The sequence below is a fragment of the Notechis scutatus genome, chromosome 2, assembly GCF_049901735.1.
Source record: "Notechis scutatus isolate UNSWTSFEM ecotype Mainland chromosome 2, rNotScu1.2, whole genome shotgun sequence".
NCBI lineage: Eukaryota > Metazoa > Chordata > Lepidosauria > Squamata > Elapidae > Notechis > Notechis scutatus.
This window is the reverse complement of record NC_142010.1, coordinates 2,428,046-2,453,751: the sequence shown is the minus strand read 5'-3', so window position 1 is coordinate 2,453,751 and position 25,706 is coordinate 2,428,046. Positions and strand designations below refer to the sequence as shown.

At 42.6% G+C, this 25,706-nt stretch overlaps 2 protein-coding genes across 4 annotated transcripts; both read right to left on the bottom strand.

The window, feature by feature from the left end:
• Positions 1-7,491: 7,491 nt before the first annotated feature.
• On the bottom strand, positions 7,492-14,234 carry NFKBIL1 (NFKB inhibitor like 1). 3 transcript variants are annotated; one of them, XM_087954254.1, is made up of 5 exons: positions 14,138-14,234; positions 12,146-12,463; positions 9,810-9,925; positions 9,003-9,120; positions 7,492-8,415 (listed from the first exon to the last, which is right to left on the bottom strand). In XM_087954254.1, exons 2-5 carry the CDS (start codon positions 12,420-12,422, stop codon positions 7,874-7,876), a joined length of 1,053 nt encoding a protein of 350 aa, XP_087810380.1. In that variant the 5' UTR covers positions 12,423-12,463; positions 14,138-14,234; the 3' UTR covers positions 7,492-7,873. The 3 variants fall into 3 exon arrangements, with proteins under 3 accessions (XP_087810380.1, XP_087810381.1, XP_087810378.1); XM_087954255.1 differs by having other exon boundaries at positions 7,492-8,412; positions 13,904-14,189; XM_087954252.1 differs by having other exon boundaries at positions 13,904-14,186.
• A 1,538-nt stretch (positions 14,235-15,772) lies between these two features.
• Positions 15,773-25,706, bottom strand: GPANK1 (G-patch domain and ankyrin repeats 1). The gene is made up of 3 exons (XM_026686362.2): positions 25,530-25,706; positions 19,088-19,723; positions 15,773-18,534 (listed from the first exon to the last, which is right to left on the bottom strand). The coding sequence occupies exons 2-3, from the start codon at positions 19,672-19,674 to the stop codon at positions 18,081-18,083; spliced, it is 1,041 nt and encodes a 346-aa protein (XP_026542147.1). The 5' UTR covers positions 19,675-19,723; positions 25,530-25,706; the 3' UTR covers positions 15,773-18,080.

Here is a 25,706-nt window from a genome sequence, read left to right as displayed (position 1 = left end):
GCCTGTTTCGCTAAAAACTGGATATAAATGCCAGGTTTGGGCAAAAACATGGTAAAATGTGCAGTCATGTGACTGGGGCAGGGGGGAAGGCAGCAGAACTGAGTCATAAATACTGCCAGGGAGGTCCATTATCATTTCAACCGGTCAGTTAAGTGATTGGTCATAAGTTGAGGACCACCTGTGGATTCTTGAAGAAGCCCGGTGGATATCAAAGTCCCCATGAAGGAAAATATTGCTTTAGGGAATAACCCCAGTAGCCTGAAAAACCTGTTGGTTAATGTGCAGCAGTCTTAGCCTATGGATCAGCATCTGAACATAACACATAACAATTATTGTAGGCAACTATTGGTTTCTTTCCATTGGGAGGAATGTCTCTCCAATGGTCAGGCATATAATTTCCCAATCAGCTGCCAAGTGGTTGTGGGGATGGCTGCGGGGTTTTTTATCCTTATGGATTTCAAACCAAGCCAAAGCTGATGGACAGGAGGCTCAGAACAAGGATTTTGCTTCACAGACTCTGGAACGTTGAAGTTAATACTCTATAAAGCCTTAGTAAAACCACACCTAGAATACTGCATCCAGTTTTATTCACCACACTATAAAAATGATGTTGAGGCTCTAGAAAAAGTACAGAGAAGAGCAACCAGGATGATTAGGGGACTGGAGACTAAAACATATGAAGAACGGTTACAGGAACTGGGCTTGGCTAGTCTAGTGAAGAGAAGGACCAGGGGAGACAGGATAGCAGTCTTCCAATATTTGAGGGGCTGCCACAGAGAGGAAGGGGGTCAAGCTATTTTCTAAAGCACCTGAAGGCCAGACAAGGAATAATGGATGGAAACTGAACAAGGAGAGATTCAACCTAGAAATAAGGAGAAACTTTCTGACAGTGAGAACAATCAACCAATGGAACAGCTTGCCCTCAGAAGTTGTGGGAGCTTCATCACTGGAAGCTTTCAAAAAGAGACTACACAGCTACTTGTCAGAAATGGGATAGATAGATGATAGATAGATAGATAGATAGATAGATAGATAGATAGATAGATAGATAGATAGATAGATAGATAGATATAGAATTCTTTATTGGCCAAGTGTGATTGGAATTTGTCTTCGGTACAGAATAGAATAGAACAGAACAGAACAGAAGAATAGAATAGAATAGAATAGAATTGAATTGAATTGAATTGAATTGAATTGAATTGAATTGAATTCTTTATTGGCCAAGTGTGATTGGACACACGAGGAATTTGTCTTGATGTAAGTACTCTCAGTATACAGAAAAGAAAAGATACATTCGTCAAGAGTCAAGAATCATAAGGTACAACACTTAATGATAGTCATAGGGTACAAATAAGCAATCAAATCATACTAGGAAACAGTCAATACAAATTGTAAGGATACAATGACAAGGTTACAGTCATACAGTCTGTATGACTGTAGGGTCTCCTGCTTGAGCTAGAACTAGCTTGTAACTAGATGAGTTACAAGGTCCCTTCCAACTCTGTTATTCTATTATTATAATTTATCTATAAAACATGTATTCCTTTTCTGTTGCTTGGGATGACCTGTCTTATAATTCTCCCCACCTCAAAAGCAAATAGCCAAGTCTGTTTGGTTTTAATAACTGGAAGGCTGCCACTGGAATCTCCCGATTGTAAGAAGTTCCTTAAGACGTTGGGAGGTGATTTCCAGCATGACCTCCTCCCAAAGGTTTCCTTCCTTGGACCTGTGGCAGAAGTGTTACACTGTGTGTTACTTGTGCTGCCCCGACAATGCCTGTTGTCGTGGACGCAGCTTGGCATCTTCCTTATACACATCTATAACATAGATGAAAATGGATTATTCTACCCAGAGGTGGTATTCAGCAGATTCTGACCAGTTCTGGAGAACGGGTAGCGGACATTTTGAGTTGTTCAGAGAACCAGCAAATACCACCTCTGACTGGCCTTGCCCCCCATCTATTCTCTGCCTCCTGAGTCCCAGCTGATTGGCTGGGTCTTCTTTTGTTGCCCTGCACAGGAGAACGGAGCTGGAAAGCAGGTTAGTCGGGTGGGGAGTGAATGGAGATTTTACAGTATCCTTCCTCTGCCACGTCCACCAAGCCACGCCACACTCATCAAGCCATGCCCACAGAACCGGTAGTGAAAAAAAATTGAATCCCACCACTGACTACAACAGGAGAAAGATTGTAGTGGTGACAATTGACCTTTTTTTTTCACCTTTGAGGTAAAATAGTTCCAAACAGACCCTCATCTGACCAAAAGTCTCAAAGGTGTGGATTCACACCCCATCCCGAAGCCTTGAAGTTTCCTGTGCTTATTATTTCTGCAATTAATCCAAAATAAATTCTGATTCTGGTTTCATCAAGACCAACGTGTTTTCCTGTGAATCTACTCTATCTCTGTGCAGGTTTTTTTCAAATCCTCCATTGATATGACAGAGTACTGCATTCCAAGGGCTTTTTTCTAAAGTTATAGGTAGTCCTTGACTTATAACAGTTTACTTACTGACCGTTCAAAGTCAACAATGGCCCTGAAAAAAAGTGACTTATGACCAGTTTTCACACTTAACGACCACTGTAGCATCCCCATGGTCATGGGATCAAAATTCAGAATGCTTTTGGCAACTGACTCATATTTATGACAGTTGTAGTGTCCTGTGATCATGTGATTCCCCTTTTGCGACCTTCTGACAAGCAAAGTCAATGGGGAAGCTGGATTCACTTAACAACCATGTTATTACCTTAACAGCTGCAGTGATTCACTTAACAACGGTGGCAAGGAAAGTGGTAAAATGTGGCAAAACTTACTTAACAACTGTCTTCCTTAGCAACAGAAAATTTGGATCTAAATTGTGGTCGTAAGTTGAGGACTCTCTTATATTTGTAGATTCTGATGAATGATATAAAATGTGTTTATAAACTTGAAAGATACCTGGGCTTTACAACTGACATTTCCAACTCCTTCCATTGTTGGCTATCTAGAGGTTCTTCCAGAAAATGTACCCTTTCTTTATTCTCTCACATCCTTCTTCATTCTCTTTTCCTTCTGTTTCTTCTGTCTTTCTCTCTCCCACTTGCCCCATCTTCATTCTCTTTTCTTTCTTCTCTCTCTCCCACTTCCCTCATCTTCATTCTCTTTTCCTTTTCTTCTCTTTCCCTCTCCCACTTCCCTCATCTTCATTCTCTTTTCCTTTTCTTCTCTTTCCCTCTCCCACTTCCCTCATCTTCATTCTCTTTTCCTTCTCTTTCTTCTCTCTTTCTCTCTCCCACTTGCCCCATCTTCATTCTCTTTTCTTTCTTCTCTCTCTCCCACTTCCCTCATCTTCATTCTCTTTTCCTTTTCTTCTCTTTCCCTCTCCCACTTCCCTCATCTTCATTCTCTTTTCCTTTTCTTCTCTTTCTCTCTCCCACTTGCCCCATCTTCATTCTCTTTTCCTTCTCTTTCTTCTCTCTTTCTCTCTTCCACTTGCCCCATCTTCATTCTCTTTTCCTTCTCTTTCTTCTCTCTTTCTCTCTCCCACTTCCCTCATCTTCATTCTCCACCGGATTCCTGGACAGAATTCCGCTATTTTCAGATTCTATTCAAAAGCTGGACCACAACACGCACCCATTTCCTGCTTCCTTCATTGCTATTTCCTGTCCCGCATTAAAGCCAACAGAAATAACAATGACCTAGTTATTTATATAAACTAGTAACACGCGGAACCTCTTCCTGAATTTCAGTTATCCAAAAGCTATTTCCGAGAACATGCTTTTAATCATCTTTTCCCCCTTTGGATTTTCTTGGGGAAATTCTTCAAAGCATGTTTCCTCTCTCATCAAACCAACTGTTCCCAAACTTCCCCTTCTTCTAAGAATTCCTCAGTAAGCCATATTTATGATGGACTGTTGCCAGTGGTGGGGTTCTGTGGGCTTGGTGGGCATGGCGGGAGAAAGAAACGGCAAAATCCCCATTCCCTCCCCACCCCACTAACCTGCTTTCCAGCTCTGTTCTCCTGTGCAGGGCAACCAAAGAAGACTCAGCCGATCAGCTGGGACTCGGGAGGCAGAGAATAGTTGGGGACAGGGCCAATCTGAGTTGGTATTTGCCAGTTCTGCAAACTTCTCAAAATTTCCATGACCAGTTCTCCAGAACTGGTCAGAACTGGTTGAATACCACTTCTGACTGTTACCATTTAAGCTGAATCTTCAAATACTTCTTCAATGCTGGTAATTATTTGCCCTTCTATCCACCTAGAACTTTTGAGTTTTATGATGAGATTTTATGCCTGTACTGGTATAAGCTTCAGGTCCTGTGCTGTCTTGTATTATGTCTGTGTACACTAAATGTCCAAGTTGTGATGTAAGCAGTAGAGAAGTAAAGAGTTATTCAGAGCATTCGTATTTTCTCAAGAAGGTAGTTTGACCTCTTCACTGCAGTTCAAAGCAGTTTCCTTTTTCATCATCTGGAAATATTCTTCGCTGACTCATGAAGGATGGTCAAATGCCAATAACTGTTACAAAGAAATGGACAACTATATAGGAGTGCCGTAAAAATTCAGGGAAAATAATCTAATTACCACACATTCAGGTATGAAAAATATCCATCCATCTTTTTGGGTAATCCCAAAGGTGCTTTTTCAGGAGGCAACTGGACTTTGATTTTCTTTTGAAGACGTTTTGCTTCTCATCCAAGAAGCCTCTTCAGCTCTGACAGGATAGTGGGGAGTGGAAGGATTTATATTCCTTGCAGACAGCTGGTCATTTGCATTCTTTTAGAGAGTCATTGAGGTCACCTGGAGGTTTATCAGCACTTGCAGGTTTATCAGATAAACTATCCTGTCAGAGGTGAAGAAGCTTTTTGGATGAGAAGCGAAACATCTTCAAAAAAAAAAAAAAAACCAAGTAAGTCCAATTGCCTCCTGAAAAAAGCACCTTTGGATGACTGAGAATCTCTACAGCAGGGGTCTCAAACACAATTTACCTGGGGGCCACTGGAGGCAGAGTCTGGGTGAGGCTGGGCCGCATAATACCGTATTTATCGGCGTATAACACGCACTTTTTTCCCCCTGAAAATAGGGGGCAAATGATGTATGCGTGTTATACGCCGATATAATGTTAAGAAGCCAGCGGAGGCCGGGCGGTGCGAGCGGAGGCCGGGCGGTGCGAGCGGTGCGAGCGGAGGCCGGGCGGTGCGAGCAGAGGGCATTATTTTGCATTATTTACCTCAGGGGTCCTCAACCACCGGGCCGCGGACCGGTACCGGGCCGTGGAGCACTCTCTACCGGGCCGCAAAGAATTTTTTTTTTAAAAAAATGGCGGCTTTCTTCACCTTCGGTGAATGCTGCTGGGATCGGGGATCAAGGACACAAATGAAAGAAGGGGAGGGAGGAAGCAACCGAAGTCTGTCCTTCTCTCTGGGTCAGCTCTCTCAGTCGCTCTCTCGCTCCTCCACCAGCACAGGAAGAAACTGCTTCAAAGAAGCCGGGGGGGGCTTTTCCTGTCGCCGCAGCTTCCCTGAAGCGCCCGTTTCTCCCCCACCCCCACCCCGTCCGCCCGCCCGCCCGCAGTGCTCCGTTCTGCCTGCCTGCCTGCCTTCGTTAATGGTTGAATCGGAACAGCTTCGGCTGAGTAAAAGAGGCGAATAGTTATTATTCTCAGCCGAAGCTGCTCCCAAACAACCAGAAACTAAGGCAGGCAGGCAGGCAGGCAGAATGGGACACTGTGGATTGAAGCGGGGTGGGAGTGGGGGTGAAACGGGCGCCGAATAGCTGCGGCGACAGGAAAAGCCCCCGCTTCTTTGAAGCAGTTTCTTCCTTGGATGGTGGAGCAGCGAGAGAGCGAAGCCTCCTTCTCTTCTCTTCCCCCCGGTCCTTGCAAAAATTTTCTGCTTGAAACCGGTCCCTGGTACAAAAAGGTTGGGGACCACTGATTTACCTTATAAGTGGTAATAATATTAATAAAAAAAAAAGTTCTGAGCTACCCTTATTTTGCTTCAAAGTTTTTATTTAGAAATTTAATTTTTTTTCCTGAAATTTCCCTCTTAAAATGAAGATGCGTGTTATACGCCTGTGCGTGTTATACGCCGATAAATACGGTATACTTTATATTATACTTTATATTTATATTATACACTAATATTATACTTTCATATCACGGTGGGGGCCACAGGATATCGTCCTGCGGGCCGCAATTGGCCCGCGGGCCGCGAGAATGAGACCTCTGCTCTACAGACTCTGCATAATGGTAAAATATTCACGGCATCAGGAATCTAACGATTTGTGTAACTCTTGAAATCTAGAAAGGCACCATGAATTCAGACCCAGGAGAAAGCTTGGTAATTCAGCCACATCCAGGACAAGAGCTAGTGCACAAATTAGAAGCTTGCCTCAGAATTGTGGTAATCTGTGTGTGTGGCCAGGTGGGTTGTGTGAACAGCAACAGAACGGGCACCATGGAAGGTTTGGGGATCAAAGACAAGGCTGTATTCCTACCCTGAAGATGTGAGAGAAGCTCTAGTGGTAGGCATATCCTGGATATCTCCATCAATGCCATCTTTATTACAGGTAATCCTTGCCTTTCATTTAGTATTTCAAGCAGGACTACCAGGTTCTGTAACAGCTTTGCACCCTATGCTAGCTGTCTGGTAAACTCGCAATATTTTTCTTACCATATAGATCCAGACAAGATGGTGTTGTTTCTCTGTGTCATATAATATATATGGGCATACACATAATTGTGTATTTATTTATTTATTTTGTCATGTTTATGTAGTGTATATTGGAAGTGGTGACCCTTTGAGATCTGTATGCAACAAAATTTCACTTTAATGTATGCCGATGAGTGCACAAAGTGACGATAAAGTTTTTCTAAGTCTAAGTTCTAAGTGGTCACATGAGCACACCTTGGGCACTTGGCAATTTGAACCGCGTTTATGGCCATTTGCAGCGTCCCATCATCACATGATCATGTTTTATGACAATTTTGCTCAAAAGAGCATTTAACTTATGATTATGCTACAAAATCATGCCCACAATGAACCACTGGTTCAATCAACAACTGTCGATTTGCTGAAAAAAATGTCCCGACTTGCTTAACCATTGCCGCAGAAAAGGTCGTAAAATTGGTTTTACAACCGTCAGGAGTTACAACTGTCATAGGCAGGCTCCGCTACGGTCATAACTCAAGGACTTCCTGGATAGCCAATTGGAACAAATGAACTTTTAGCCTTTCTGTGGTGCTGATTTCCCTGCCTGGACTATCTACAGGGGCTCTCATTGCGTGAGGAAGCTAAACTATTGGGCTTCAAATGACGTTCTCTAACTCAGATCTCTCCTGGAAAATAAGGAACTTGGCAACTGTGGTTTGCAAGTTCAAATGCCAACACAGCTAGTTGGCATCACATTTTCACTGGTTGAGATTCAAACCAAGATATCCATGTGGAGAAGACAGGAGCTGGATAAATGTACAAAGCCATATTTTTAAAATGATTTTTAACAAAGCCATATTGATCTGGTTTACATATGATTTACTGGTTTACTCAACCATGGGAGGTGGTGTTCACACATAATTGCCCTCAACGAAGAATCTTTTTTTAAAAAAAAAATCTACTGAAATTACTCAGTCTTCTCTAGACCAACCAAAGACATTCAAAAGCAACAGTTTATAGTTTTGTTTTATAAACAGGACAAAAAAACAGGACATCTTCCCTCTGTTCAAGTATCCTAAACACATTTCAGACATGTAGGCCAGTGTTTTTCGACCTCAGGCACTTTGAGATGCGTGGACTTCAACTCCCAGAATTCCCCAGCCGGCATGCCGGCTGAGGAATTCTGGGAGTTGAAGTCTACGCATCCTGAGGTATCTGAGGCTGAGAAATGCTGATGTCGAGGTTTATTTGGCTGCTTCAGCCAAGCGATTGAAAGCTTGGGACAACGCCGTGACAGTGTCCAAGATCCGACGGCGATCCTGTTCGGCCAAGCGTGTGCCGCAACGTTGCGCAAACTTATCCGGGTGCCACAAAGCCTGCTGACGCCGGAGGAAGCGCCGGTAAGCGCCTTTGTCTGAAGGATCTACCCCACGAAGGGCTGCTGCGGCCATTTCCTCAGGAGTCCCAGATGAGCTTGGCCAGGGAATGTCCTTGTAACACAATGGATGTGGTGAACTATCTGAGGAGAAGACATGACTGCAGCCTTCCTCATAACGTCTTCTCTTGGCTGCCTGGACTTCTTCCTCCTTGGCTTGGGCACGTTTTAGGTACTCCAGATGCTCTTGCTCCAGGAAGCACTGGAGTTGAACGGAAGACTTCGGAGCTTCTTTTCTAGGCCTCTGGTGACGCCGTTCCTCTTCTCGCCTACGTTTTTGCCCATATTCTCGGTGTATGCGATCAGTCCATTCCTCAAACGTTTCTGAGTTGGGACCAGTGGAGAAATCTTCTGGAAAAGAACGAGGAAATAAGTCGGAGGGTGCATCATGCTCCGTGAAGCTCCCTTTCAAATCTAGTTGATGCCACAACACCCTTACTTTTTAAGATGGTAGAACAAAGGAGCTTCCAAAGCCCCAAATGGCTTAAATAACAGCAAAAAGGGTGCTTCAGTAAATGAAAACAAGGAAGAATCTCTGGTCAAACTTATTGAGAGAATTATTTAATTTTTTTAGGAAAAGTCTAGGGGGCCTGACAACTTGGTCTAAGTGGCAATAGCAACAGCACTTATATGCCACTTCATAGTCTTTGCAGCCCTCTTTAAGCGGTTTACAGCGTCAGCATATTACCCCCAACAATCTGGGTCCTCATTTTATCGACCTTGAAAGGATGGAATGATGAGTCAACCTTGAGCCGGTCAGGATCGAACTCCTGGTTTTGGGCAGAGTCAGCTGGCAATACTGCATTCTAACCACCGCGCTAGCCCTTCTTAGTGACAACTCCACAAACTCATCTGTCATGATCATGGCTCAGAAATCCACAGGGAAGACCACCTCATGGACTGTGGGATCTTCACTGCTAAGGAAAGTCTAGCTTTACCTTCATACTGCCATGGGGTCTCTTGGAACTCGTCCTCACATTCATTGAGAAGCTTGGACCTCCACTCTCTCTCAGCCTCACAATCCGCCTCATTTTCCTCAATCGTTTCCTCGGGGCACTGTGGAGAATTAAAACATGTCACTCTTTGTCTGAGAGAAGAAGACAAAATGGAATCAGTTAATGATCCCTTCACTTCTCTTTTCTCTTTCCTTTCCTTTTCCTTTCCTCCTTCCCCTTTCCTCCCTCTTCATCAATAAGAAACATAACAAAGATTATACAACCGTGATTATCCTAAAACACTATTAGAATAGAATACCTTGTCATTACATTCCACGAATACAATGAAATTTGAAAGCTACTCCAGCACAGTGCCCCAAATACATCACAATCACACTACAGAGATGATAATAATAATAATAATAATAATAATAATAATAATAATAATAATAATAATAATAATAATAATAATAATAATAATCACAAATGCACTGCTTGATTCAAGATTATTACTGCCTTGGAAAAGAAACTGTTTCTCAATCTATTAGTCCTCATTTTAAGACACTTATAACACCTCCCTGATGGTAACAGTTCGAAATATGAATGTCTAGGATGAGAATGGTCTGTGGAGATTTTTAGTGTTCTAGATTACAAAACAGGAAAGTAATAATGATTAAAATAAACGATATGGATCTTTTTCTCTTTCTTTTCTCTCTCTCTTTCTCTCTCCCACTCTCCATTAAGTTTTCATTCCTTTTAAGTTTCGACCATCTCTTCCTAGTGACACCCTTACTGGTGGATTACTCATACCCATTTCTCTTCTGTTGTTGTATTCAAGAGATCTCCGGGGGTCTTCCCAGCTCTATTCTTGATGCTCACGGCAGATGGACAGTGGATTCGCAAGGGTACGAACAGATCTTCATACACTGAGAAGAAGAAAAATCAACATTAATGAATAGCGCCATTTAGTGGCTACTGAGCAAATTGCAGCAAGTTGTGTCTGAATATTCATACTGGTAGTTGCTATACCCGCTGTAAATAGTGTAGCAAAACAGGCTTCTCTATTTATAGATTACAAAAACCAACATATTAAGACTATTGAGCAAAGTGCCTCACAAACCTTTTAAAGATTAATAATAGAACTGCATAACTCTAGTAAACCACAAACTCCTTCTATAGATGCACAGAGTAGTATATGATTTTTGGTTACTCCCTCAATGAATCTAATGAATTGGATTGTGGTCAATGAGAGCTTATGCCATACTAGAGCAGTTGATTTTAAAGCACTGTATCAAAAACTTTTGATCAGCAATTCATGTTCACCAGCATCTACTCTCTCCTCTGTGACACAGGAACAAAAATCTGAAATAAATAAGGAAAAACATTACCACAATTTGTAGTAGAGATGTAGATCCTGTAGGGGGCTGCAAGCAGCACACTGCTGTTCCTTAATACCTACATGGGCCTCTTTACCTACATGATCTCACTCCATGTCCCCGGCTGGTAAGTCCCGGACTGGTACAATGATCTCATCTGTTAACATCACCACTATTCTTAAGGATTGGTGGGGGTTTCACCAATCCTAATGCTGTATCTATGTTGCCTTTGTCTGCTTGTAAAAATCATATAAAAAGAATAAGCGCTGCCCAGGCAGTCAGACATCTTGACATACTGGAAATGACTGGTCTTTGAACTCCATCAACAATTAGTGTTCCTCTCTGACTCTTTTCCTACACCTCAACTTCTGGAAGAGAAATGCTAGATAATGGGAAGCAGGGAGAAATACTGACGGAATACCTAGAGCTATGTTTTGGCTCCTAATCTTGTAAAGATTTCTATGACGGTTTTCCTATTTAATAGTATTTGCTAGACTTATGTAGACAGTCCTCGACTTAACAATCATAGTTGGGCCAGAACTTCCTTCGCTGAATGATTCCATCATTAAATGAGTCGTGCCTGATTTTATTACCTTTTTGACACAGTTGTTATGCAAAACACTGTAGTTGTTAAACAAATTCAACTTCCCCATTAAACTTTGTTGGAAGGACCCTGGGAAGGTTGCAAGTGATGATCACCTGACACAGAGATGCTACAAATGTCTTAAATATGTGAAAATCTATAGAGATTCTCAGTCATCCAGGTCACGGTTGCCCCAAAGGTACTTTTTTTCAGGAGACAACTGGACTTTCTTGTTTTTTCTCTTGAAGACGTTTCGCTTCTCATCCAAGAAGCTTCTTCAGCTCTGACAGGATTCCATTCCCCCACTATCCTGTCAGAACTGAAGGAGCTTCTTGGATAAGAAGCAAAACGTCTTCAGGAGAAAAAACAAGAAAGTCCAGTTGTCTCCTGAAATAAAGCACCTTTGGGTCTTAAATATGTGCCAAGTGCCTAAATCCCAACCATGTGACTGTATGGACACTGTAAGCAATCATAAGAATGAAGACTAAGTCACATTTTCCACTGCTGTGATAACTTCCAACAGTCACTAAACAAATGGTTGTAAGTTACGGACTATCAGTAGCTCACTTTTTCTCTAGTGCTTCAAGACATTTCATTGGGAGAGAATGGGAGTCTCCAATCATGTTATTTTTAATCTTTTATCACCCCAATTAACAACCTTGCAATGAATGTTTGGCTAGGCTGGGCCTGACAAACCAAAAGTCACCCAGTAAGTATCTTCACAGTTGGAATCTGGATCATGTGGAGGCATAATAAGATTGTTGTTTGGAAAAAATGTGAAAAAGCACTACGTGCTTTGAGTTTCAGTTCCTAAATGAAATGTAATTCTGTACGTACATTTAATAACTAACCAAATGGATAAATATTGCTTCAAATGAAGCTTCTACCATTGATTCCAATGAGGGCCTCATGGTTCCCACCCAACTGAGCAAAAAATAGGAATGGTTCCCGGATGAATCCTTTGCACCCAAGGGCATCTCCAAGATTCTTTCCAACTCTGTTATTCTGTTCTATCCTATCTCGGAACAATACAGAACATTAATTTATGCAATAGACAATCTGTCCTATTGGTACTCACTATCTCCATATAGTACAGTAGATGAGAGATCTCCATTTTTTTTTTTTTGATGCAGGCGTCCTTATATTTTAACTAAGCAGCAAAACAAAGTTCTAAAGCTTCGTCTCACCATGATCTCCTCCACGTGTTACGCGCCGGGCAGCCAAATGCAGAGCTGTGTCTCCACGGTGGTCTGGGAGAGAGGGGTCTGCCCCGTACTTCAGCAAAAGGAGGGCAGCTTTGTGGTCCAGGTGGGCACAGCATCGGTGCAAGGGTGTGTGTTTTTTGTGTCCCTTCGTTTCACCCAGGTCCAAGAGTTCTCTGTGATGCCGCAGGAGCCTGCGCAACTTGTGACGGCGGCCCTGTTCCACGTAGCGCCATAACCGGCGCTGGTACTTCAATGCCATGGAACCAGGTGGGCAACGGAAGGAGATGCTCACCCACGAGCCTGGGGAAAATACAATATCAATCCCTGTCTGAGCCCAACCGACCTTATGAAAACAATTGGCAGCAATATTAGATATATCTGCGGTCTAAAGTTTGTGTGTGTGAGAGAGAGAGAGTGAAGGGGGGAGGGAGGGGGAATAGAGCGGGAGACAAAGAGGGAGGGAGAGAGAGGGAAGGAGAAAGGAGGGAAAAAGAGAGGGAGTGAGGGAGAGGGAGAGGGGAGAGAGGAGGGAGAGAAGGAGGGAAAGAGGGAGGGAGAGAGAGAGAGGGAGGGAGGGAGAGGGAGTGAAAGAGAGGGGGAGGGAGGGAGAGGGAGGGAGAGAGAAAGGAGAGAGAGGGAGTGAAAGAGGGAGAGGGGAGAGAGGGAGGGAGAGGGAGGGAGGAAGAGAGAGAGAGGGAGGGAGAGAGAGGGAGAGAAGGAGGGAGAAAGAGAGAGAGGGAGGGAGGGAGAGGGAGAGAGAGAGAATGATTGAGGTTGGAATTAGGAAAGTTTGTTAAAAAGAATTGCTGAGGCAGAAAGTTGCAGCTGCAATGTGTGTAACAAATGGTGGGACACTACTGCCTAGTAACAAGAAAGTTACAAGTTAGAAGGACATAAAGGATGCTAGCTAAGGCACATAGATATATAAACTTTGATAACCTCTAGTTTATTATAACAGTAAAACACTTTTGATAAGACAGCTTATTAACATAGACATATGATGTATGAAGGGGGGTAAAGTAGAAGAATCCAATAACTGCCAGCCTTAGCAATGACAATGAAGGCAATGAAATGATACCTAGCTATACACCTGTGTAAATCAGCGTGAACAGGGACTGGAGAGGGGGAACATCTGGCACGGAAAGGAAACGTGCTTTTATGCTTCTGGTTGTCATCCTATTTGTAAAAGGGTTGAAAAAGTACACTGAATTGTACTTTCGAACTGATGTCCAATTCGAACCACTTCCTTGCTCACAAGTGATAATGGGCAAACAATAGATACAACCTCAAAGAAAACCACTCCAAACTCGATTGCAGAAAATACGACTTCAGCAACAGAGTGGTCAATGCCTGTAACTCACTACCTGACAGTTGTTACGTCCTCAAACCCCCAAAACTTTAACCTTAAAGTTAAACTTTAACCTACTGTGTACCTCACTCAGTTCCTAAGGCCTGTAAGGGGGCGTGCCTACCGTCCCAGCGTGCCTACCGTCCCTGTCCTACTGTTCCCATTCATTTGTACTCATTTATTATGTATATACTTATACCTGTTTATACTTATATGTTTATATGTTATGTTCATACTTATACTTGTTTTCTTATGCATGCTTGACAAACTAGCTAACCAACTAAATAAATAAATAAAATAAATAAATAATCCAGCCTGAAGATCTAAACCACCGCTTCCTTCCCTGTGTGTTAATCCGATTACCATTCCCGAAAAGGTTATGGCACACTCACCTCCCCCAAGCGAGTTTCGATCAAACGTTCATCTTGTTCTTCTGCAAGTCCGGGTGGCTCATTGAAAGCACAGCATTATTTGCGCTGCATTTAGTTCGTTGAAATGCACCTTTTCTTTACCCCCAACTTGATTCCCAGTGAGTTAATTTCTTCCCCTTTCCTTTTCTGTTCCTCCCACCGTAGAGCATCCCTCTCCTTTAATACGTCCTCCCTTCTTCCATAAATCGAGATTACTTTAGCAAATCTCTAGTCGATACACAAAAGCGTCCGGCGTTCGTACAGGAAATGGAAGAGGCAAGTAAGGGCGGAAGTGCTTTCAAGCAGTTCTCTAAACATCAGCGAGGGTTTGATCATGCCCGTATTTGGTGTTCGGCGTTTAAGAGTCCGGCTAGGAAACCAGAGCTGGAAGCACAAAGCAGGCGGTTGGGGAGGGAAGGAAAGAAGCAGAGAGTGGTAGGAGCCGCAATGCTGTAACTTTCTCGAATCGTAATCCCCTCCAGTCCAGATGTATTAAAAGGTCAGTCTCCACCCTTCCCAGCAAGCGAACATATTGTGAGATGAAAGGAATGGGAATTAGAAAGCTCCTGTGTGTTTGAATCACTTTCTAATTTTTCTGTAGGCTATTATAACCTGGCTGCAAAATGAGATGAATAGCACACAGGAGCAAATTGATAAAGGGAAAAAATATATTCACACCACTGCCATCTATTGGTCACCCTGTGTTTTTTTAAAAAAATATATCCAAATATGGTTGTCCTAAAGACATGGGTTTGGGATTATCTCAGTATATCTGCTTATAAATATCTGCCAAAACGAAATGTGAAAATTAGTAGTAATATAAGATGGGGGATTCATGCTGAAGATGTCTTCCAAACCATTGTTGTTTGAAATAGCATATTCTTGTGTGGGTGGGGGTTCAAGCAGACAAAAACACAAATCTATGTACTGTTTCCTTTTGGACAGCCAGGATTGTGTAGAACACAAAAAAGGAATACGAAACAGTAAACCCAAGAAACTAAATGACTGAAGGGGAGGAGAAAGAGAATAGAAAATATAACTGAAGTACTTTACATCAACACAATTCACTGCATCTCTATTTTTCTATGTGGCAACCGAGAACATGTTGACCATTTTCTACACTTGCATGTCTTGAACTTACTCATTCTTCCATTTTCTTACCCTATTTTTACCATTCATATTAGCAGAGATATATTCCATTCCATACTTTGGGCACCTAATGAGAAGGAAGGGCTCACTGGAGAAGAGCCCAATGCTGGAAAAGATTGAGGGCAATAGAAGAATGGAATGACAGAGAATGAGGTGGCTGGATGGAGTCCCTGAAGCAGTAGACGTGAGCTTAAATGGACTCCAGGAGATGGTAGAGGACAGGAAGGCCTGGAGGAACGTTGTCCATGGGGTCGCGATGGGTCGGACATGCAATGGGTTGGCAACTAATAACAACACATTCCATTTTCCCTATCATCTCAATTTACCTATTTGAAATGATAATTTTCAGATTCATGCTCTTTATTTTATGCAATCTGAAGTTCTTATCAAACAGTGTAAAAAAACATTTGGATGTCTATAGGATGCATGCTATCAAAAGGTACTGTATATATTACCTACTCTTCCAGTTCTAAGTGGTTTATAATCTATGAGTTCCAGTTAAAGAATGTAGTTGTTCCAAGTAGTTGAAGTGGGTCAATCCACTTGTTCCTATTGCACATTAATTTTCATCCTCAAATCCACAAAATAGTTCAGATTGTGACGTTTATTGTTTATTCATTTTCAAGGCATGTAAAGCATATTGTCAGGCTACAGAACTTCTCCCATTCACTCAACTAGAATGAACTTCTGAAAACGTATCCAAACGTATCACAAAGGAATTCTTTATGGAGATGAGACAATCCCTGTAGGAGTTCAAAGCAGTCTGAGGTCTCTCAGGCATACAGGGATAGATAAGGGAGTTTAGACCCCTCCCCTTATCTCGATGTGTATTTAATGAAACAAAAGCCAGTATGTTAACTCCTCCCCACCCCTCTTGTTAGAAGGAACTATTCAAGAGATTCCCAAAGTACAATCTCACTGTGGAATTTTTATGACCTTCTCATCTCCTGGTTGTACCTCTCAGAGGTGATAGTTCTGGCCATCTGGCTTTTCTCCCTCCATCGTATCATGTGTGGGTTATACAAATTCGATATAAGATTAAATATATTCAGGTTACATCAAGAAAGGATTTCTTTATCAGCCTCCCCCCCTTTTTCTTCTTCCACTGAAGAAATGACACACGGATCTGACACATATATTAAACCGTATAAAGCAAGGGTCTTCAAACTTGGCAAGTTTAAGACTTGTGGATTTCAACTCCCAGAATTCCTTTACTAACATGACTAGAGGAGGAATTCTGGGAGTTGAAGTCTTATAGCTGTCAAGTTTGAAGACTCCTGGTATAAAGTCAAAGAACCAGTCGTTTCTTCTTTCCTCTTCCTATGGGTTTCTTCCCTGGTTCATTCTGTTCTCTGTTACATATTAGTCCAACGCTTCTCAACCTTGGCAAGGGTATCATAAATTATCAGAGGGGTGAACCTCTCGGAGAGCGAAAATTAGCTAAAGATGGCCACATTAGTGGAGTCACCACTTATGGCAGTGTCATTAATCACATGTCACCCAAGGTCCGGACTCAACTTTTCCCAGTTCCACGCATGTAAACATCGTAACATTTGAGCGAGCCTGCGATGATTAGGAGACCAATGTCCATGCAGTCCCTGCGGCTCAAGCCCAAAGTCTGTAGCCCAACGCCGGATGGTTTGTAAAGCAGTCCCCAGTTAGAAACGATGACAGAGAGGTGGTGGACCGAGACAAATGAATGCTGGAATAATTGGCTCTACGAGTGGAACGTTTGCTCCAGTGATGAGTCGTATCTGTCGGACGGGGTTTCGATGGTCTCCTTGTGTGGGGAAACCAGTGTTGGGCATGATCTTGAAGGAGGGCCCTGCCCCGTGACTGGCTAATCTCTCGAGATAGTAGATCTCGGGCAATCTTGCTCAATTCATTGGCCCCCATCTTGGCTTCTCTCAGATTCGCAGCTGCCACTTCCAGGAGAATGGTCATCCAGGTAGCTGCTGGGTTGGAGCCAGACCTGATGTAGAGGCAGATAACGGTGCCAGCGGGGTCTGATCCGGAAACAGTAGTAGTCTTGGTGCCCACCTCTGGCAGAGGATGGCAAACAGATGCAGGGTCAGATGGTGGGACCCACTTGATGGTCTGGAGGTGCTTCTTGACAGCTTCCTGTGAACGGCCAGGGAAGTGCGGGAGCAGAAGTGTATAAAGTTCTTTGTTAAGCATCCCAGTCTTCCAGAGATGGTCAGAATGCCGACGCAGGGCTTCATCATCCTCCCAGGACCACATCAGGCACTTAGTAGGAAAAGCGGCTACGTGTTCGATGTTAACTTCGACAGGTTGACAGTGTCGTCGATGCGTGCTCAGGCTCCGCTTGGTGGAAAACTGACGGCCACAGGAGCATGCGAACACAATACTCAGTGAACCGGTTTGGGGACATGTGACACTAGTGCTTCCATCTATACTGCTGGAGTCCTGAAGTCCGGAGGGGCCAGGACCCTTTTTCCTTATACGTTCTGTAACCAGCAGTAAACCCCCTGCTAGGTGGTTGGCCCGACGGGGGTGCCCTGGGTCTTAGTTCGGGTACAGGGGGGCATATAACGTGCCTGCACCTTCTCCAGCGGTCGCTACAAGGAAGTGCCCAGGCGGTGTACCCATGAAAGAGAGTCATAGTTACTCCTGCTCCTCCTATGGGTTTCTTCCCTGATTCATTCTGTTCTCTGCTACATATTAGTCCAATGCTTCTCAACCTTGGCAACTTTAAGATGTATGGAGTTCAACTCCCAGAATTCCCCAGCCAGTATGGGAATCCTGGGAGTTGAAGTCCACACACTTCAAAGTTGCCACAGTTGAGAAAGGCTGAATTAGACCAAAAAGAGGTCAAAGATTCAATGGCTGGTGACACTACACGTTAAATAACAAAGTAGCCAAGACTGTTACAGTACCCAGAACCAATGTCAACATATTAAATAAACTATGATTAAGATATGCTTTATTATGATGTGTAACTCATAGCTGGATATGCCCTTATCAGGATCACCAAATGTCCCAAAAGGGTTCAAAGATCAAAGTTCATGTAAGTACGAAGGTTGCGTTCCCAAGCTGCAGCCTTGGCCTCCCTCCGGCGGGCCTCCCGTTTTCCCACTGTTGCTGCTCGTTCTTTTCTGGATTGTCGCTTCACAGGTTCCTCTACAGCGCAACGGTCGTTAGGCCTGAAGTGGGTAACCTTGGGTTTGAGATTACTGCAGAAGCCGAGACCCTTTTGATCTCTCTTGAGGACAGTCTTAATCGGGAACTTGCGACCAGCACCATTTGGGCCCAGTCCAGTTTCTTTATCCCAGCCGCCTTTGACCATCAACTGGAAGCCCACGTTATTCTCAGGGATGCAGTACCGGGTGGAGGGCAACGGGTCACGTCGATTGAAAAGGTGGGCAGTGGAACGCTCGTGGAGAGCCACAGTGTCCTCGCTATAGTAGGCCTGGCACACTTCGCAGTATTTTCTCTCAGGTAAACTGCAGAAAGAAGGGAAATGATTTGAAACAAGGCAAGCCACGTTTATACAAACTGTAACTTGAACCATGCCAAAAGATGGTAATGGGAGATTGGAGCAGGGCTGTAGGTTTTTTTTTTCTTGAAAAATTCTGAAATTCTATCTATGAACAACATTACAGGACCATGGCAATCTTTTTCAAATTAACTTTGCTTAGCCTAGAAGACTCTGGTCTTTATTAGTAATATTTATATTACCAACTCATAACATATTTATATGGTCTTTTTAGAGTTGCCAACAGAAAGGGGGGGGAGCAGTGAGCAGCTTGCATTCCATAAATGTTTTCATGGCATAGAATGGATTTAATGGACTTTGGTTTGCTCTACCTGTAGCCATTAGTGCAATAACTAAAAATCAACATTAGGGTAAACTTTTTAAAATTTTGACAATTTTTGACTTGCTTTTGGCCTACCTCATTGGCCAAAATGTTGCATAGCAACACTCAGAAGCAAATGCGCTCAAGAGCATTTCCTCTGTCAGGAAAATTGGATGAACTCAGAAACAGGAGAACTCACCTAGAGGGTTCATTCTTCACCTGAGGCCTTTTGCTCTCCCGAAGGATGCTGACCACCTCTCCGTGTCCAGCTTCTTCAGCCAGATCCATAGCATCCCGGCCTTGTGATTCACAAACTCCCAGCCAAGCTGCCTCATGTCTCAAAAGATAACGCACCGCTTCCTCTTGCCCAGCATAGGCTGCACACATGATGGCTGTCCAATAAAATCCATCTTTATAATTGACATCACACCCTTCCTTCTCCACGAGCTTTTGGAGAGCCTTCATGTTGCCATCTTGAGCGGCTTTCAAGAGCTGATTCCCTTTGCGGGTGTCGGTTTGTTCTGGGCAGCTCAGGATGCAAGGAGACACCTGCGCTGGCCGACGGAGTACACGAACTACCCTTCGTTTCCTTGGTGACGCACTTTTAGAACTACTTGTAAGTGCCAGGCTCTCGTAAAAGTTACGCACTGCTTCACCAGATGAGTTCTCTTCTACCTGGATGGTGGTGCAAGAACTTCTGTTTTTTTTCTGAATGTGTCCATCTCTCCAAAGATCCGATTCTTCCTGGGCACGAGTGAAGGCGATCAATTGTTCACCATGGTTCATGTTGAAGCAAAATTGTTCTTGGCTGAAAAGCTGTAACCCCCATAAACCGCTGAAAGAGAAAAACAAGACATTTACATAAAACACCAATTATTTACCATAGACAAATACGTACTATCCTTACACGTTTTGTAGCAGTGCACAATGTGGCATCAAGCACAGAAACATCCTGAAGATTGGGTTCTTTATTTCTCTAATTAAAATGTAAGACTCTAGGTATTGTGGTTAGCTGGATTGGGTGAGAATTCAAACACAACATTTCTACCGCATAGGGATTGTTATAGTCTGTACTGACCAATTTCAACAATTATGCAAGAAAACTGAACATTTAATTTCTCTGATCCTTTTTTGGGTCTCCAAACAGGTGCCATCCAGAAGAGGGTTCACACACTACTTTAGAGGACTAGACACACATGAAGTAAGTAAATCAAACTCAGAAAACAACCTAGTCTGTTATTTTGCCATCCCTTTGTTTTTATTGACCTGTTTTTCTCTCTTAAATCATGGGGGTCAATATTATTATTAATGTTAATAATAATATCAAGATGGAGTCAATAATATTAATAATTTATTTATTTATTGAATGTATATTGCCACCTATTCGCCCATGGTGATTCAAGGCAGCTTACAGAATGTAAAACCATATTTAAAACAAAATAAAACAAAACAACAATAAAAACTAACAAAAAGAATAAAATAAATTAATAAAGTACAGTAGAACATCATCTGGAAACAAAATAAAAAATCACACCCCCCCCAACTATTAGGACTGCAGAAAAAACAATTACTACCACCCTGCCTTCAATTGAGGACCTGTATACTGCACGAGTCAAAAAGAGGGCTGTGAAAATATTTACAGACCCCTCACATCCAGGACATAAACTGTTTCAACTCCTTCCCTCAAAACGAAGCTATAGGGCACTGCACACAAGAACAACTAGACACAAGGACAGTTTTTTCCCGAAAGCCATCACTCTGCTAAACAAATAATTCCCTCAACCCTGTCCAACTATTTACAAAGTGTACACTACTATTACTGTTAATCTTCTCATCACTCCTTATCACCCATCCCCTCCTACTTGTGATTGTAGGACTATAACTTTGTTGCTTGTATCCATATGATTTATATCGACTGTTTCCTAGTATGATCTGATTGTTGATTGTACCCTATGACTATCATTAAGTGTTGTACGTCATGATTCTTGATTCTTAACCAATGTACCTTTTCTTTATATATACTGAGAGTATTTACACCAAGACAAATTCCTTGTGTGTCCAATCACACTTGGCCAATAAAGTATCCTATCCTATCCTATCCTGTCCTGTCCTGTCCTACTCTACTCTACTCTACTCTACTCTACTCTACTCTGCACCATTTTGTTGAAAGATACCCTAAGGCAGGGATGTCAAATCTTGGCCATTTTAAGATATGTGGACTTCAACTCCCAGAATTCCCCAACCAGCACAGCTGACTGGGGAATTCTGGGAGTTGAAGTCCACAGGTCTTAAAATGGCCAAGATTTGACATCCCTGCTCTAGAGCAATGTTTCTCAATCTTAGTATAACTTTAACACATGTGGACCAACTCTCAGAATTCTCCAGACATATCTTAAGTTATCAAAAAGTTAAGAAACTCAGGCTAGAGAAAAAAAATAATTGCAACCCCCTATTCAATAGTAAAAGAACAGTGGGTAATATTTTCTACACCATATATCAACCATCGTTACGAAAAGTGGAAGAATCAAACAGATTCCGCATTATTACCCTGGTGAATCTGACAAATTTTATTGGAGGAAAAAAACTTGTCTCTTTAACCCTGAAGTTTACAGCCGCATGTCCCTTTCACTGTGTATCTCTAAGGCTCCTCTTAAGACGTCATAGCAACAAGCGACTCCCGGAGGGGATTTTTTTTCAAACGGAAGTGCCCGTTCGGTTGCCTAGCAACGCGCGGGAACGCTACGTACGGGCGGCGGAGGCTCAACTATACACGCAAGCTCGACTTATCCTCCAGCACTTTTTGAAACGGGGTGGGTGGATTAAAAGCACAGAATAATACAAAGAGTACGAATGTAAAAGGGAGCCTTCCACATTGCAGAAGAAAGGGTTTGAAGTAGCGGAGGTAAGGGATCCTTAGGAGCCCTTGATGTTGTGAGGCATGCGCAGTGGTCATGCATGCTCTCTACGCGCATGCTCACTTTGGCCCACAAAAGGTCCTTCTTTTTCCCGCCTTTTAGCGACAGACCTCTTTTTGAAGGTTTTCCTTAATTTGCACCCTTAGGCCCAATACTATGCCTTCTTTTCAAGCTTTCTAAATGGATATTTTAAGAGAGCAATTGGTCTAAAAAGTTGACACCTTTCACCTGTAAGAAAATAGATTTCCAAAAGTTTTAAAGCTTGTTTACTGGCTGCATTATTCCTCAGTTAACATTTTATGGAAAAATAAAAGGGAAAACCAGAAAAAGGAATGAATCTGTTAAAGATTCATGAGGATTAAAAAAAATGTTTATAGCTTCGGTTTACAAAGGAAAATTCAAGAGCAAAAGCCCAAAAGATAAAGTAACATATTTCTGAAATAAAGCACTGTTCTATATAACAATAATAAAAGACATGTGATCACTGTAACCACAAGCCACACTTGGTTACTAATGTTTTGAATCTTTTTTTAAAAAAAAAGTCCTGTCAAAAGCTAAAATCCAGAACGGAGTATTACCATTTTTAATTTCCTGATTTTCAGGACAAGGAGTCCAAGCAACTTTCAATATAAGCAATTTAAATAAAAATACAATACACCATAGGTCGCTTGCGTATCTAGAATCCATCACAGAGGGCAATTGGTTAAAAAAAGTGTAACCCAAACATTACTTATATGTGATGATTGTACTTTACTGTACATATTGATGGATATTTTCCTCATTTTTCCATCACACAGGCATGGCTAATTGATACAGAAACCATGACAGCCATTTTGAGATCAACTACCGCAGACAGGATGAGCCGGCGAAGCAGCACCAGCATCCGGGATGGTAACTTATTGGGGAAGGGAGGTCATAACTGAATTCAGGGAAGTGGATTTGCTTCCTTCTTACATAGTCTTTGAATTAAAAGTGGGACAACTCTGATTTTTGTTATCCCTCTTAGCTACTGTATTCAAACCTAATAACAGTTTGTGAATTCAATAAAGGAGGATATTTGTAGCTCAGGGTTGAAATGAGGGGTCCTTGGTGCTCTCTGAGCTTGCTTGTTTTCTTGCAGACATTTCATTACCCAACTAGGTAACATCATCAGTGCTAGGAAGGAGTGCAGTTTGCTGTCAGTTTACATTATATTCTAGAATATAAACTGACAGCAAACTGCACTCTTTACTAGCACTGATGATCTTACCCAGTTTGGGTAAAGATGCTTCTGCAAGAAAACAAGCACACTTAGGTTTGTGATTTAACAGATAACAGATAATCAGAGTTGGAAGGGACCTTGTAGGTCATCTAATCTAACCCCCCCCCCCGCCCAAGCGGAAGACACCATTTCTGACTGTTGGGAGTCCAATCTCAAGAGATGGCGCTCCCACAACTTTTAAGGGCAAGCTGTTCCGTTGGTTGATTGTTCTCACTGTCAGAAAGTTTCTCCTTATTTCCAGGTTTGAATCTCTCCTTGTTCAGTTTCCATCCATTATTCCTTGTCTGGCCTACAGGTGCTTTAGAAAATAGCTTGACCCTTTCCTCTCTGTGTGGCAACCCCTCAAATATTGGAAGACTGCTATCATGTCTCCCCTGGTGCTTTGCTTAATTTGCTTAATTTGTACTGTAGGGGAGGGAGTTCTGGATTTAATTCAAGGCCCCATAATTAAAGGACTGCTCATTCAAGCATGGTATCCTTTTACGGACCACTTCTGTTTTGGTCTGCATAGATATAATATTGATGCTACAATCATGGTTAAAAAGGAATGTGCAAGGAAACAGAAATAAGCTACAATGGGAGCTAGCACTGCAATATTTACTTTTGTTTTATAAAATAGTGTTAATCCTTCAAAATCCTGTTTGGAAAACAGCACGCCCTGGCTTGCATCTCTATCACATTACACTTTTTCTGTCACATTTTTGGAACTAGGCAATATGGGTAGTCCTTGACTTATCACCTTTCATTTAGTGATTGTTCAAAGTTACAACGGCACTAAAAATATGACTTATGACCATTTTCACACTTATGAGTACTGCATTATCTCCATGGTCACAATGATCAAAATTCAGACACTTGGCAAATGGTTCATATTTAAGACGGTTGCAGAGTCCCAAGATCCCTTTTGTGACCTTCTGACAAAGTCAATGGGGAAGCCAGATTCACTTAACTGTAACAAGAAAGGGTGTAAACTGGGGCAGATCTCACTTAACCATCTGGCTTAGCAACATAAATTTTGGTCTCAATTTGGTCATAAGTTGACGACTACCTGTACCCTACACTCATTGCTACTTACCGCTTTCACTAATCTTGATATAACATTGAAGTATTATAATGTACCTCCTTTTTTGTTCCTTTATGTAATATAGTGGGCAGTGGGAGGAGTATTCAATTGTATTTGGCTACCAATGGGCACCCATCACCCCACAAATCCTGCTATAGGCCATCATCATAGTGAGGTAAGGCTGGGAGAGTTGAGTGAAGAATGCCAGGAGCCTAAACCAGAATATAGGATCCCCTCAGGATTACCAGAAGCATCAAGGGGATCCCCGCTGACCAGCTAAAGCTGCCAAGGCACTTATATTCAAGAGAAGTGATATAAGAGGAAAGTCCTGGAGGCAGATGAACAATTTAGTGACAACTAAATTGACCAACAACCAAAATAACATCTCTGTATACGAATGTCAGCAAATGGGGTACGGGTAATCCTTGATTTACCACCATTCATTTAGTGACCGAAGCTACAACAGCACTGAAAAAAAGTGAGTTATCACCGTTTTTTCACACCTACGACCATTGCCGTATCCTCATGGTCACATGATAAAAATTCAGACGCTTGGCAACTGGCTCATATTTATGACCGTTGCAGTATCCCAGGGGGTCATGTGATCCCCTTTTGCAACCTTCTGACAAGCAGAGTCAATGGGGGAAGCCAGATTCACTTATAACAACCATGCAACTACCTTAACAGCTGCAGTAATTCACTTAACAACTGTGTCAAGAAAAGTCCTAACCAGACAATGTCTCTTCATGTCTCACTTAGCAACAGAAATTCTGGGCTCAATTGTGATTTTAAGTTGATGACTACCCAAATCCAGATCTGACTCTATTTTTGGTACAAGGGCTCAGTTGTAACACCGAAGACTTGGCCAAGGGCTGACTATGAAACGAACTGCTCATATACAAGTAGAGAAAGGCAACCACTTTCCACGATCCTGATCGCACAAGGACCATTTTCAAGAAGAACGTCAGGAATCGCTTGGAGGTCCTGAAGCTCATCGATAGGGAACTAGAGGAACGTGGAATGAAATCAAAGATGTGAAGGAGGAATGTGAAGAGAGAGACTGCCAAAGATCAAGAATTAGGGAAAGGAAGCGAAATGGTACCTAGCTAGGTCATCACGAAATGATACCTAGCTAGGTCTTCATTCAGTTTACACCCGTGTAAATCAGCGCGAACAGGGACCGGATCGGACAAATAGAAAAGAAACGATAAAGCCTCTACGCTTCTGGTTGCCCTTCCGCCCTACTATTTGTAAAAGGATTGGAAAAGTACATTGAATTGTACTTTCGAACCGATCGCTTCCTTGCTCACGAATGACAACCCAGCCTGAAGATCTAAACCACCCGTCTTCCTTCCTTGGGTTAATCCGATTACCATTCCCGAAAAGGTTATGGCACACTCACCTCCCCCAAGCGAGTTTCGATCAAACGTTCATCTTGTTCTTCTGCAAGTCCGGGTGGCTCATTGAAAGCACAGCATTATTTGCGCTGCATTTAGTTCGTTGCGCACAGCATATTGAAAGGAAATTTGGACTAACTCCCCACCTCCCCCACCAGCGTCCATTTCCTTCTCCGTTGCAC